Source organism: Microcebus murinus, chromosome 20, assembly GCF_040939455.1.
Source record: "Microcebus murinus isolate Inina chromosome 20, M.murinus_Inina_mat1.0, whole genome shotgun sequence".
In the NCBI taxonomy this organism is placed as follows: domain Eukaryota; kingdom Metazoa; phylum Chordata; class Mammalia; order Primates; family Cheirogaleidae; genus Microcebus; species Microcebus murinus.
In genome coordinates this window covers 35186022-35198448 of record NC_134123.1, presented here as the reverse complement: position 1 = coordinate 35198448, position 12427 = coordinate 35186022, and the positions used below count along the sequence as shown (strand labels likewise).

Genomic DNA, 12427 nt, shown 5'->3' with positions numbered 1-12427 from the left:
CCTTGGGTGGGCCGCGTGGGAAGGGATGTGGGCCCCCCTCCCCACGCAGCTGGGACGCGGCCGGAGTGTTTCAGCCACGCTCAGCATCGGGCGCCGGTCCTTGGCGCTGGGGACACCCGGAGGCCGGGGCTGTCACGGATCCGCAGGCCTAAGTCCGGGACATGCCGTGTCTTGAAAATCGTCACTGGGAAAGTCAGCGCAGGGCGAGCCTGTCCCGGTGCCAGGCGGCTGGCGGGAGCCCCGGCTGGGCCTGGAGTCACCTCCTCAGGATAGCAGGGGCGTGACGAGGTTTTTCCACTGCAGTCGCTGAGCTCAGAGCGGGGCTGGCGACACCCACAACAGGGCCACAGACGGGCGGGGCCCTGGCCAGCCGGGCCGTCCCCTGGGCGGCTGGGGACGCTGCCCCTGCCCTGGCTTGCAGGGGACACTGGGTCGGGCAGCGACACGGGGCAGTGGGAGACACCCGGGTGCAGCAGCCGCTCAGGGAGGGGGGCAGCCCGGGGAGGCCTCGTGGCAGCTCAGCCGGACCAGCCCCAGGGTCCACACCTGGCGGCAGGTGTGCTGAGAGGAGCCAGGAGAGGGGAAGGGGCATCCCACCCAGGAGACAGGGTCCGGTCTTGCTCGTTCCTCCCAGACCCCGAGATTCCACCCCACAGCCCGTTGCTCCCGGGCATGGCCAGCGAGGGGGGGGGCGGGCTGCAGGGGAGGGGCCCAGCGGCAGCCTCGGTGCCCCGTTTCTGTCCTCCCCAGATCCCAACCCACAGGGCGGGACGGCCGCCCTGCTGCAGTCTGGGCCACACTCTCCTCCTCTCGTCCCAAATTCCAGCCCTTAGTAGCTGCTTAGGAAGTGCAGCCCCCAGTGACGGCCTCAGTGCCCAGCGTGGGGGCTCGGGCTGGCAGACAGGCCAGAGGTCCCGTCCACCGCCCATCGGCAGTGGTGAGGGTGAGGCCCTCGTGGAGCAGGCAGGGCCAGCGGGCGGACCCAGGCCCCATCTCACCGCCCTGTTTGCACGTGACGCAGCCTCTGGGCACAGTGGCTCACGCCTGTAATCCTAGCACCCTGGGAGGCCGAGGCGGGAGGATTGCTCGAGGTTAGGTGTTCGAGACCAGCCTGAGCGAGACCCCATCTCTACTAAAAATAGAAAGAAATTAATTGACCAACTAAAAATATATATATACAAAAAAATTAGCCAGGCATGGTGGTGCATGCCTGTAGTCCTGTAGCTACTCGGGAAGCTGAGGCAGCAGGATTGCCTGAGCCCAGGAGTTTGAGGTTGCTGTGAGCTAGGCTGATGCCACGGCACTCACTCTAGCCTGGGCGACAAAGCGAGACTCTGTCTCAAAAAAAGAAAAAAAAAAGAAAGACGGGAGGGAGGGCCCACAGGATGGGGGTGTGGAGGGGTCGGATGCAGGACGGAGGTCTCACCCCTGCTCCGGCCCCCAGGCTTCTGCTCTGGCTCATCACACCTCCGCCTCAGGACCCTGCTCTGACCCCTTGTGCCTGACCCCCACCTTCCCGCACTCGAGGTCGTCCCTTCAGCCCGTGGGGGCCCAGTGCACCTGCTGTTGGGGGTGACGGGCGCGGAGAGGCCAAGACCCTCACCCAGTGACTCCCTCCTTCTGCTCCCGAGGGGGCCAGGCCGGGGCTGTGCTGGGGGGAGCTCGGTCCCGCCCGCCCGAGGCCTTTTGAGCTCGAGTGGGAGCAGCTGGCCAGGGGGTGGGGCTTAAAACTGCGGGAGGGCCGGCCTGGGGAGGCAGGTGCGTGCAGGGAGCGCAGGCCCATGTGGCCCTTCCTGAGCCGGGCTCTCTTCCCGCCCCCCACGGAGACCTGGCTCCAGACGGTCTCCTCGGACCCCGAGGCTCAGGGCTGGGGGGCCTGGGAGGGCACCAAGAAGACCCCTCTGGGGCCAGGAGATGGGCATGGGAAGAAGGAAGAGGACGCAGAGGAAGACCAGGGTGAAGATGAAGGCTTCCTGCTGCCCCTGCTGGAGTGGGAGCACCTGGCCGAGTGTCCAGTGCCCGATGAGGTAGCGGCGTGTGGAGGGGCTGGGGGACCCCGAGACGAGACGGGCTGGCTGAGGAGGGGAGGGGGTGGCCCTGGGCCACTGCTGCGGGCTGGGAGGTCGGGCGGCCTCTGGCCTCGGGAGGGGCCCTGCCCCAGGAAGGACAGTGGGTCCCCGTCCAGGGAAGGGAGTCGTCCCCGGGGTCTCCGGCAGGACACGCTCCTGCCCCGAGGGGAGCAGGGGGCGTCTGCCCGGGCTCAGGGCCGCGTTGGCAGGAGCTGGAAGCCATCCGGCTGAAGCTCTGCACCATGGAGCAGGCCGCCTGGCCACCGCCGCCGCCCGGAGCACAGGCCAGGGCCCCGGAAGAGGAGCCCACAGGGGCCGCGCAGCTGCTGAGCCCCGAGACGCCAGGTAGGAGCTGGGGGGCCAGGCCCACCCCTCCCCAGACGCAGCCCTCTCCCCGCGCATGGAGGAGCTGGGAGGAGCTTGCATTGCCGCCAGGCTGGGGCAGGGCGGGCTCTGAGCCCCCCAAGAGGCGGAAGGACTGGGCTGCAGACGGGGCACCTGCCCGTCCTGAGGCCGCCCCCCACCCACCCGCAGGCCACCCCTTCCTTGGGAACCCCGAGGAGAAGGTGGAGGCCGACCACAGATCCGTCTACGTGGGCAACGTGAGTGGCAGGGAGCGAGGGGCCTGGTCCTCCCACAGGGCCCCACCTGGGTGGTGTCAGCCGGGGGCCCTGGCTGTGGACGGGGCCTTCCCACCCCCGCGTGAGGGCGGAGGGGGAGGGGAGCACCTGGGCTGCAGACTCAGACGCCTCCAATGCCAGAAGGGCTCGAGGGGGTAGCAGGAGGCCTGACACTGGGGACAGCCAGACGGTCCCCTCGAGGAAACGGGGCCTCGAAGTCGAGGGGATGTTCCAATGTTTCAATGTGAGCCCCTCTCCTGCCGGGCCGATCGCCGGCAAACGATTCCCCCGTTACAAAGCTGCTCGCAGCCGGGCGCGGTGGCTCACGCCTGTCATCCTAGCACTCTGGGAGGCCGAGGCAGGAGGATCGCTCAAGGTCAGGAGTTTGAGACCAGCCTGAGCAAGAGCGAGAACCCCCGTCTCTAACAAAAATATGAAAGAAATTAATTGGCCAACTAAAAAAATATATAGAAAAAATTAGCCGGGCATGGTGGCGCATGCCTGTAGTCCCAGCTACTCAGGAGGCTGAGGCAGGAGGATCGCTTGAGCCCAGGAGTTGGAGGTTGCTGTGAGCGAGGCTGACACCACGGCACTCACTCTAGCCTGGACAACAAAGTGAGACTCTGTCTCAAAAAAAAAAAAAAAGAAAGAAAGCTGCTCACGCCCTGCCCAGGCCTCGCCGAGTGGGGGGCTTGGGGTGGCGTGTTCCCCCTCCCACCTGGCCTCGGCCTTGGGGCCCCATCCGGCCCCTCCACCGAGGACCCCCCCCCCTGCTGTGTCCAGGTGGACTATGGAGGCTCGGCGGCGGAGCTGGAGGCCCACTTCAACCGCTGTGGGGAGATCCACCGAGTCACCATCCTGTGCGACAAGTTCTCCGGACACCCCAAGGGGTCAGTGTGGGTGGCAGGCAGGGGCGGGGGGGCCCCCTCATGCCACCACCGCTCACTTGGCCTCTCACGCGTCCTCCACCCACAGCTACGCCTACATAGAATTTGCCACCGAGCGCTCTGCCCGGGCGGCCGTGGAGCTGGACGACAGCGTCTTCCGAGGCCGGGTAATCAAGGTGCGTCGGTCCGGAGTCGCCGCGCCTCCCATAGGGACTCCATGCCTCAAGCAGAGAAACCCAGGAAGGCTTCCTGGCGGCAGTGGTCACCCAGGCTTGGCCAGGGCTGGGTGTGGGCAGCAGGGAGAGCACGGGGTTCCGGTTCCGGTTCCAGGTGCTGCCCAAAAGGACCAACGTCCCGGGGATCAGCTCCACCGACCGTGGGGGCCTGCGGGGGCACCCAGGCTCCAGGGGGGCGCCCTTCCTCCACAGCGGGCTCCAGGGCAGGCCCCGGTTCAGACCCCGAGGCCCGAACCGGTGAGTGGGGGCTCTGTGGCGGCCCAGGGTGAGAGCTATGGGGGTGTCCGGGGCAGGAGGGGGCTCCGGGGCCGGGGACCGGTAGGGGTCCTTCCTGGCACTGCTGTCACCAAGGACTGGGGCGAGCTCGGCCACAGCTGCCTTCGTGCGCTCAGCCAGGGGGACTGAGCTGGGGCTATGGTGGTGGGGGCTGCGTCAATTTGGGGGGCTCTTCTGCCACCTCTTGCTCCCGCTGCGGCATGTGGGCCCCTCCCAAGAGGGGGCTGGGAGCTGCCAGGCCCCTCCGGGCGTTCCTGCCTTGGCTCTCGGGGACCTGCTGTTCTGGGAGGTCTCTGGGCCGGGACCCTCCCCCACCCAGCCCCCACTCAGCCCCCACTCACCCGTGTTCTCCGTGTGCAGGGGCCGAGGGAAGTTCTCACCGTGGTTCTCACCGTACTGAAGAGAGAACTGGAGCCCGCCGGGTGTGTGCGTCTGTGTCCTGCAGGGGCCACTTCTCCAGGGGGGCAGCGTCTGGTGCTGCCAGGTGGGGCGGGCGGGGCAGAGGGTGAGGCTAGAGGCCAGGTGCGTGCGGAAGGCTGCACTGGGCTGGAGGGACCAGACCCCCCAGGCCTCACACAGGCCGGCCCCACGCTGCAGCCACAGGTCACAGGCACGGCAGGGCAGGTGGGCCTGGCTCTGTGCTGGGGGGCCCTGGGTGGTAGAGGGTTGGGGGGTCACAGGCCCAGGCCATGCAGGGCTGGCTCAGGGTGGCGTCCCCAGCTCTTGTTTTAAAGAAAAATAGAAATGTGTGTGTCTTAATGGTAATGTATAAATTATTAAATTTGAATATTTTTTAAAAGCACATGGCAACAGATCTCCCCCTTTCGTTCTTGAACACGGGTTCGCGGGTTCGCTTTGCATCCTTCTACGGGGTGGGCAGGTGAGGGGGTGTGTCGGCGTTGTTGACGTCTCCGCCAGCCCTGGGGGGCCTTGGCTCCTCCCACACCCCCGTAACACCAGGCCGGACCTGTATGAGAAGTTCAGGAAGCAACATAGGCCGGGGCTGGTGGCTCACGCCTGTCATCCTAGCACTCTGGGAGGCCAAGGCAGGCGGATCACTCAATGTCAGGAGTTTGAGACCAGCCTGAGCAAGAAAGAGCAAGACACTGTCTCTACTAAAAATAGAAAGAAATTAATTGGCCAACTAAAAACATATAGAAAACATTAGCCGGGTATGGTGGTGCATGCCTGTAGTCCCAGGCTGAGGCAGGAGAATCACTTGGGCCCAGGAGTTTGAGGTTGCTGTGAGCTAGGCTGATGCCATAGCACTCTAGCCCGGGCAACAGAGTGAGACTCTGTCTCAAAAAAAAAAAAAAAACCCAACAGAAGCAGCGTGGAGGTCTCTGTGCAGGACGGGGCACTCTGCCCGCGGTGCCCTCTGGAGCGCTCAGGTTTCTCCCTGAAGACAGGGCCTGTCGGTGACCCGACTGTTCAGAGCCAGGAGAGGAGGCCTCGGAGGCCCAGGCTGAGGTCCTGCCCGGGTTCCGGCATGACGCTGCTCCTGGCATCCCTCCTGGGCGTTTCTGGGGCAGCTCTCGCCCTACGCCCTGTCCTGCTCATTCCTGACGTTGCTCTGGGCTCCTCCTCACCGTTGCCTGGTGCCACCCCCCAGGTGCCCCCAGGTCCCCAGCCGCCTCCCTCCTCTTGCACCTGGCAGAGGTGGCTCCACCACACGGGTCTCCGGCCGCCCCCCCCGTGCCTCACACCCCTTCTTGGGGTCTTGGGTCCGTGATGGCCTTTGAGTGGGGTGAATGGTGCCCCCAAAATGCGCCCACGTCCTCATTTCCAGCACCCGGGAATGTGACTGTTGGGAGCAAGGTCTCCCAGGTGCGACAGCTAACAACCCCCAGATGCACATCACCTGGGCGGCCCAATAGAACAACACCGCGGACACACGAGACACACCTGAGCAGCCCAGGGGAGCACCCAGGCAGCAGCAGGCTACATGCTGCAGGCCACAGTCTTGGAGCCCCTGGAGCCGGCGAGCGGCTGGGGCGGAGAATGCTGGGGCCGGAGCTCCAGCCATGGGGTGAGTTCGTTCCTGTCCCTCTGGGGCCTCCTGTGTGGCTGCTTTGAGGAGATTGTGGAGTGAGGCCGGGAGTCCTCCTTTCTCGGGAAGTCAGGGCTGAGCAGGCCAACGTGGGGGGAGGCTGAGAGGAGCCCTCGGCGTGGGCTCCACGCAGATGGTGAGGCCCTGAGCCACCCGCAGCTGGGGTCTCTGCTGTGTCCCGAGAAAGCAGAGCCCCTCCCCCTGGTTGTCATGAGCGGGCAACAAACACAGGGACAGACTCCCCTCGCCCCCAAGTCTGGAGCAGAAGGAAGGAGAGGCCGCATCGCTGAGGCCCGGGGGAAAGATGGGGGCGCTGCCTGCAGAGCCCAGCAGAAGGGGCCTGGGGGACAGGCCTGGGGAGGAGGACAGGCCTAAGGAGGACAGGCCCGGGGAGGGGGACAGGCCCGAGGAGGAGGACAGGCCCGGGGAGGGGGACAGGCCCGGGGAGGAGGACAGGCCCGGGGAGGAGGACAGGCCTAAGGAGGACAGGCCTGGGGAGGGGGACAGGCCTGGGGAGGACAGGCCCGGGGAGGAGTACAGGCCTGGGGAGGGGGACAGGCTTGGGGAGGGGGACAGGCTTGGGGAGGGGGACAGGCCCGGGGAGGAGGACAGGCCTGGGAAGGCGGGACATAGGCAGGCGGCAGGGCCGTGGCCCTCCGTGAGAAGCCAGCCAGACTCAGGGTGGAGACAGTGCGGAGCTGCCACCTGACGGTTCTGCTGTCAGGACAAAGGGGAGCAGACGGCCACCCCGGCTTAGATATGGGGGTGCCCCCCAGCACTGCTGGTGAAACCCCAACATAGAAAGTACTTAGAGATTGGTCCAGCTACACCTAACAGAAAACCCAAATATTGGTGGTTTAAGCAAGAGAAGAGTGTATTTTATTCTCTCAAACAAAGAAACAAATCCCGACATGAGTCAAGAGCTGGTGCATCAGCAAAGAACCCTCCTTGCCCGTCAAAGGGTAGAGTCTTGTCCCCAGGCTCTCAAGATAGCTGTCTGAGCTCCAGCCACCGCATCCACGTTCCGGGCAGAAAGACAGAGGGGAAGGGCCTCCAGGTGCCTGCTGAACCCCTTCCAGAGATCTTTCCTGCAAGCCTCTCCTAACGCCACTTACAGGCCGTAACTAACCACCTGGGGTTCCAGGGAGGGCGGGAAACGGCCCTGACCTGCCAACCGAGTAAGACGGGCTGCCAGGAAGGGGGAGCGACGCTGGGTTGGCAACACGCAGTCCCCACCACAGTCCTTACTCCGCAGAGGCCCCCACAACAAGCCCAAGCGTCCGCGCTGGACTGCAGGGGAGGTGCCGGGCTGGAGTCCTGGTCTCCTCTTAACAGGCTTGTGAAAGAAGATTCTGGACCCCTGGAGTGAGGCCTGGGCCAAGGCATCAGAATCAGCCTCCTGGGCCTTGTCGGCCAAGTCAACCCGGGGCGCGGGACAGGCGTTTCTGACACCCCTGCCTCACCGACTTGCTTTTCCTTCTGTGATTTGTAAGATTGATCCTATGCGGAAGGAAGGGTGAGAACGCAATGCTACGTGGAGAAAAGTTCACCTCCCCGGGCCCGGCCCCGGCTCACCCATATTACCAGCCTTCCATGTTACCCTGGGCATTCTTGGGCCCTGGAAGGTCCCAGAGAAACCCCCAGTTATGAACCAGGGCCAAGGGTGAGGGAGGGATGATGGGGGAGTCTCCCCAGCTGGCCAAGCTTTGGGTGGCTCCACTCTGGGAAGCCGGTGGCCCTGAGGACACAGGAGTCAGCCTCAGCCCCTCAGTGGTCCTCGCCACCTCTGCCACCCCCGGGTGGCTCCCAGGTTGTCCAAGGACAGGGGAACTATAGCCCTCCGCCACTGGATCCTGGGAAGGAGCTGTCGCCTCGGTCCTGGTCTTCATCTGGACTTGGCTGCACAGGTCTCTCGGGAGCAGAATGCGGAGACGCAAGTGACAGTCACCCTCATCCTGAGCTCCCGGGGCAGCCTGCTCGGGGACACCAACAGGGAGGGAGGGCTCTTCAGGGTTGCTCATCACGGCAGCAGGCAGCAGGTGACCAGGCGCTTCGGGTCCACGAGGCTTCCAGGCCTCACGACGGCTCCTGCTGAGGCCAGACCGTGGGCCAGGTGCAAACAGTGGGTGCCAAGTCCAGAAACAGGAGGGCACTTGCCCCACAGCGGGCACCTTCTGTCCCTACACCCTAGCCTGGCTCTGGGCTCAAGAGGCCGATCCCGATGGACACAGGAAGGAGCAGACACTGGCCACGCGCCCTGGCGGGTCACGGCACCTGCAGGCCCTGAGCTCTCTGGGGGGCTCCAGGCAGCCCCGACCCTTCCTGCTGGGTGGGGACAGGCTTCCGCTGGCTTTGACCCCTGACCTCTGCCCCCACGCCTAGAAGGTCCTCGGGGCTGAACTCTCCTTCCTTAAGTCCTCTGCAGACACAGAAGGAAAAAGCCAAGTTTCATCTCACAAGAGCTTTAGTTCAGATGCACCAGGCACGAAGCTCTTGCCCCCAAGCAGCGGGGGTTGCATGCGGGAGGAGGCAACGGGGACAGACAGGCGTCTCCCCGACAGCTGCGCACAGACGCTCCGCTGGGACGCTTCCCGCTCAACAGACTTGTATCATCATCGACGTCACCATGTTATCGAAGGCCCTGCCAACAAAGACGGACCAATGCAGGGGACAGACCCGGCTCCTCCGGCCCTCTGCGGCACAGACGGGCCCTGTCACCGCCCCATCCACGGGACCCACGGGGCCTCCTCCTGGGCTCGGAGAGTGAACCCGCTGACAGGCCAGCCCCGGCACACCGAGCACCGAGAACCTGTCTCCTGCCCCCAGCTCCCTGCGTGGCTTCCTGAGGTCCCTGGCTGTGTCTCCCAGTGCCAAGGCCTGATGGGTCCCAGGCAGGGGGACAGCCAGCAGTGAGCGTTCACCTGTTTGCTCTTACCTGAGATGTGGGGTGACCAAGGACACACACTGTCCTGACTGAGGGAGGGACCTGGCCTGGGTCATAGTAGCATCCCCTCACCTGCCAACTACACTTGACACAAGCACATTGTGTAAGGAATTGTCCTGGGACGGGGGAATTCCTGGAAGCGGGTTTGGAACTTGTGCACACGGACCCCACGTTTCTGTATGTAGCGTCTTCACGACGTCCAAACATTAAGTCTGTTTGCTCCGAAGGCTATTTGGAAGATGCCTTCAGTCCAAGTTCGACACAAAGACAGACTGGGGCAGTGACACGAAGATGTTCTCTGCCTGAAGGCTGCTGTCCATGCACTTGGGCCTCTCCCTCACTGAGCTTCCCAGGTACCTACCGGGCACACCTGGGAAACCAAATGTGCAAGCTCTGCATGCCGCCCCTCTTATCTGCTTTATACTCCAAAGATTTGTGTCAGAGCTTTTTGGAAAATCACTGCCTTAGGGGGAGGCAGTGCTCATGACTTAAGACCTTCCCTCCTTTACTTTCCGGACGGCTGCATTTTAGCAAGGCAGGTCCTGCAGAAACAGGGTGCAAGCAAACCACAGAAAGGGCCCACCTCGACTGGATGCGGTCCCCGGGGTTGTAGAAGGGGTTGCACATCACGTCTGTGTAGGAGTTATGCAGCTTCCGGAACATCTGAAACAAGACCCGGTGTTTTAAATTAACATGCACGCACAGCTACTGACAGACTTTTGGCTTCTCAGCATTTCAAGACAAAGAGAAAACAAACCAAACCAACCGACTCCCTCAGGGGTGGTCTTCTAATCCCCAGCACCCAGCACTTACGCTGCGGATCTCGTTGTCCCGAAGGGCGGTGTTGGAGGAGTCCACCACCATGACGAACTTGACCTTGGAGTTGGTCACGTAGCCGTATCTGCACAGCTGGTTAGGGAATGTGCTAGGGATGCTGGGCTAGTGTGTGAGGCACCTGTGAGCCCTGGGCCCTGTGTGTCCTCGCTTTGGAGAAACAAGACAACCTTGAATCTTAGCAAGTGCGCTGCAGCGACCACACCAAGCATGAGTGGTGGGTGTCTGGGGTTTCCTGGAGGAGCAGCCAGCCACGCCCTACCCAACCCACACTCCGGGACCCGGGGTCTGTCTGTGCACCTGGGACATCAACGCCTCTTTCTGGATCAATGCCTGGCCTAGAAAGTTAACTGTGAAACCAGAAATTTCAGGAATAAAGTGAATCCTCCCACCCCCACCCACCCACCCACCCATAGAAGATAGGTTGTTTTGTACAGCAGTGGCAAATGTCACTGTGGACAAGCTACGTTAATGCTCGTGGAACCACCTTTGACCTCCAGGATCTCAAACTAATTTGTCCTAAGAAATTGGTCAAGAGCTTCTAGTGACTTAAAGGCAGGACCTGATAATGAAATAAATGAGGTGCTGGCTCCCCTGAAAAGCACAGAAGGAAACCTTTGCAGGGGCAAAGCAGGGGAGTCCCTGGTCCTCTACAAACCAGACAAGGGACAGGTGTAAACCACCACATTCTCCGAGGAATGCAAGCCTTGCTTTTCCCAAATGATTCTTCCAATTAAAGGAAGGGAAGAGTTAGAGGCCGCCTTTAACCCAAAGCTTCCCTAACTCTCTGGCTGGCTCAAAACCCTCACCTTTTTTTCTTTTAAAGTGTTTCAAAGTTCTCTGATCCTAAAGCACACTTGGCAACTGCAGGTGCAATCTCCCACACAAACCCCACCAGACACCGAAAGATACACCTTGTAGTCCTCTGTAGGGTAGAGCAGGCCCAGGTAGAGCTCCCTCTGGTCGACCAGCGCCTTCCCCATTGCGGAGATCTTCTCGTCCACCACATCCAGGGATGTGTGCACCATGTAGTGGAACTTCAGCTCGTTCTCCGTGGGGGCGCTGCGGATGTACAGAGGGTAATTCTGCAAGAAAGGATGATGGCTGCTGAAAGGACGAGAACCTACCCGGCTTGTGGCAGCTCTGAGCAGCGCTGGAGACTGCTCTGGAGGGCAGGCACGTAACCTGCCAGACACCCAACCTGCCAGACACCCATGGAATCCGTGCTCATGGTCTCAACCCATCGCTTCATTCTCCACACCCCTGAGGGAAGTGCCCTCATCTAAGTAGGTTTACATGTTTGCAAAGGAGCATTGGTAGGGTGGGTAGAAGAGAGAGAACAACTCAGAAAAACGGGTTTGACCACAGCCTAGGCAGGTCACTCACCTTCCTGGAGTCCTCTCTGCCTCAGCCCACCTCTCCCTGTGTGGTGATCCTACCACGGCACCGTAAACACTGGCTATCTCCTAAACTGCCACCCACTGCAATTTCTTCACCTTGACAATGGCCCTTTTCCTAGACCCTTCCAGGCTCAGCTCAAACTCCCTTCATCTCTGCATTGCTGACCAGCCTAAACCAGAGTTAGCAGCTGCTTTCCTGGGCTCCCACATGCCACAGTTCTGCTTGGCACGGGTTGCTGCAGAGATGGTGAACAAGACATGGTTCATCAGGGTAAAGTTGCCAATACCCCAAGTTGTGACGTCTGCTAAGAGGGAAGCCCAGAAGGAGCTTCACTGCAGCACAGCCCAGATCTGAGGAGAAACCCTGGATAGGAGACTAAGGCTTGCTGTCGTTGAAGCATGTGGACAGCTGCCCAGCTCAGTCTTAGCATTCAGAAAACGCTCGCCAAAGGAAATGAAATAGTTGGCCAGCAAACCGGATGGAGGCTAGGAGAAGGGTTCCAAATGCAAAAGCCCAGACACCAGAGCCTGTCTGGGAGCTGCAAGCAATTCCATCTGGTTGGTGTGGAGGGTGCAAGGAGTACAGGGGGCACCCCTGAACCTGGGGATTCAGACATCATCCCAAGGCGAGGAGAAGCCGATTGAGAAATTTTAGGTAGAGTCGTGACATCCCATGTTTTTAACACAGCACGGTGGCTGCTGCCCAAGCGAGCGGCGGCGAGAGGACGGAGCTGCGCGGAAGACCCGCGCCGCTCTCGGAGGAGCCAACAGAGGCTGCTAGGGCCGGAGGAGGCCGGCGGCCCAGAGGCGCCGGGGGACTACGCTCAGCCGGTGGGAGCTGCGGGAGCAGCTGGGAGGGCTTCCCCGGGGCGCCATCCTTAAGAAGCCTCGCGGGTCCGCAGAAGGCGGAGGGACGAGCACCGGGCGGAGTCCCCGGGCCGGCAGCGGGAGAGGCGGAGGCCCGGCGGCCGCGAACGCACCTCCTTGGCGATCACCGCGACGCACACCGCCATCTTGGGAGGCCCCGCCGGCGCCGCCTCACGTGACCCGTTGAGGGTCACGCGACCCGGTGCTGGTCACGGGGCCGCCCAGGCCCCGCCCCACCCCGAGG

General features: G+C 62.5%; 2 protein-coding genes across 2 annotated transcripts; one reads left to right on the top strand and one right to left on the bottom strand.

Annotated features, from left to right (window-relative positions):
- The first annotated feature begins 1781 nt into the window (after positions 1 to 1781).
- PABPN1L (PABPN1 like, cytoplasmic) lies at positions 1782 to 4488 on the top strand. The gene is made up of 7 exons (XM_012737152.2): positions 1782 to 2027; positions 2279 to 2414; positions 2604 to 2671; positions 3473 to 3579; positions 3665 to 3752; positions 3907 to 4049; positions 4449 to 4488. The coding sequence occupies exons 1-7, from the start codon at positions 1782 to 1784 to the stop codon at positions 4486 to 4488; spliced, it is 828 nt and encodes a 275-aa protein (XP_012592606.2).
- A 4096-nt stretch (positions 4489 to 8584) lies between these two features.
- On the bottom strand, positions 8585 to 12390 carry TRAPPC2L (trafficking protein particle complex subunit 2L). The gene is made up of 5 exons (XM_012737123.2): positions 12297 to 12390; positions 10829 to 11001; positions 9896 to 9983; positions 9666 to 9745; positions 8585 to 8779 (listed from the first exon to the last, which is right to left on the bottom strand). Exons 1-5 carry the CDS (start codon positions 12327 to 12329, stop codon positions 8734 to 8736), a joined length of 420 nt encoding a protein of 139 aa, XP_012592577.1. The 5' UTR covers positions 12330 to 12390; the 3' UTR covers positions 8585 to 8733.
- Positions 12391 to 12427: the final 37 nt, after the last annotated feature.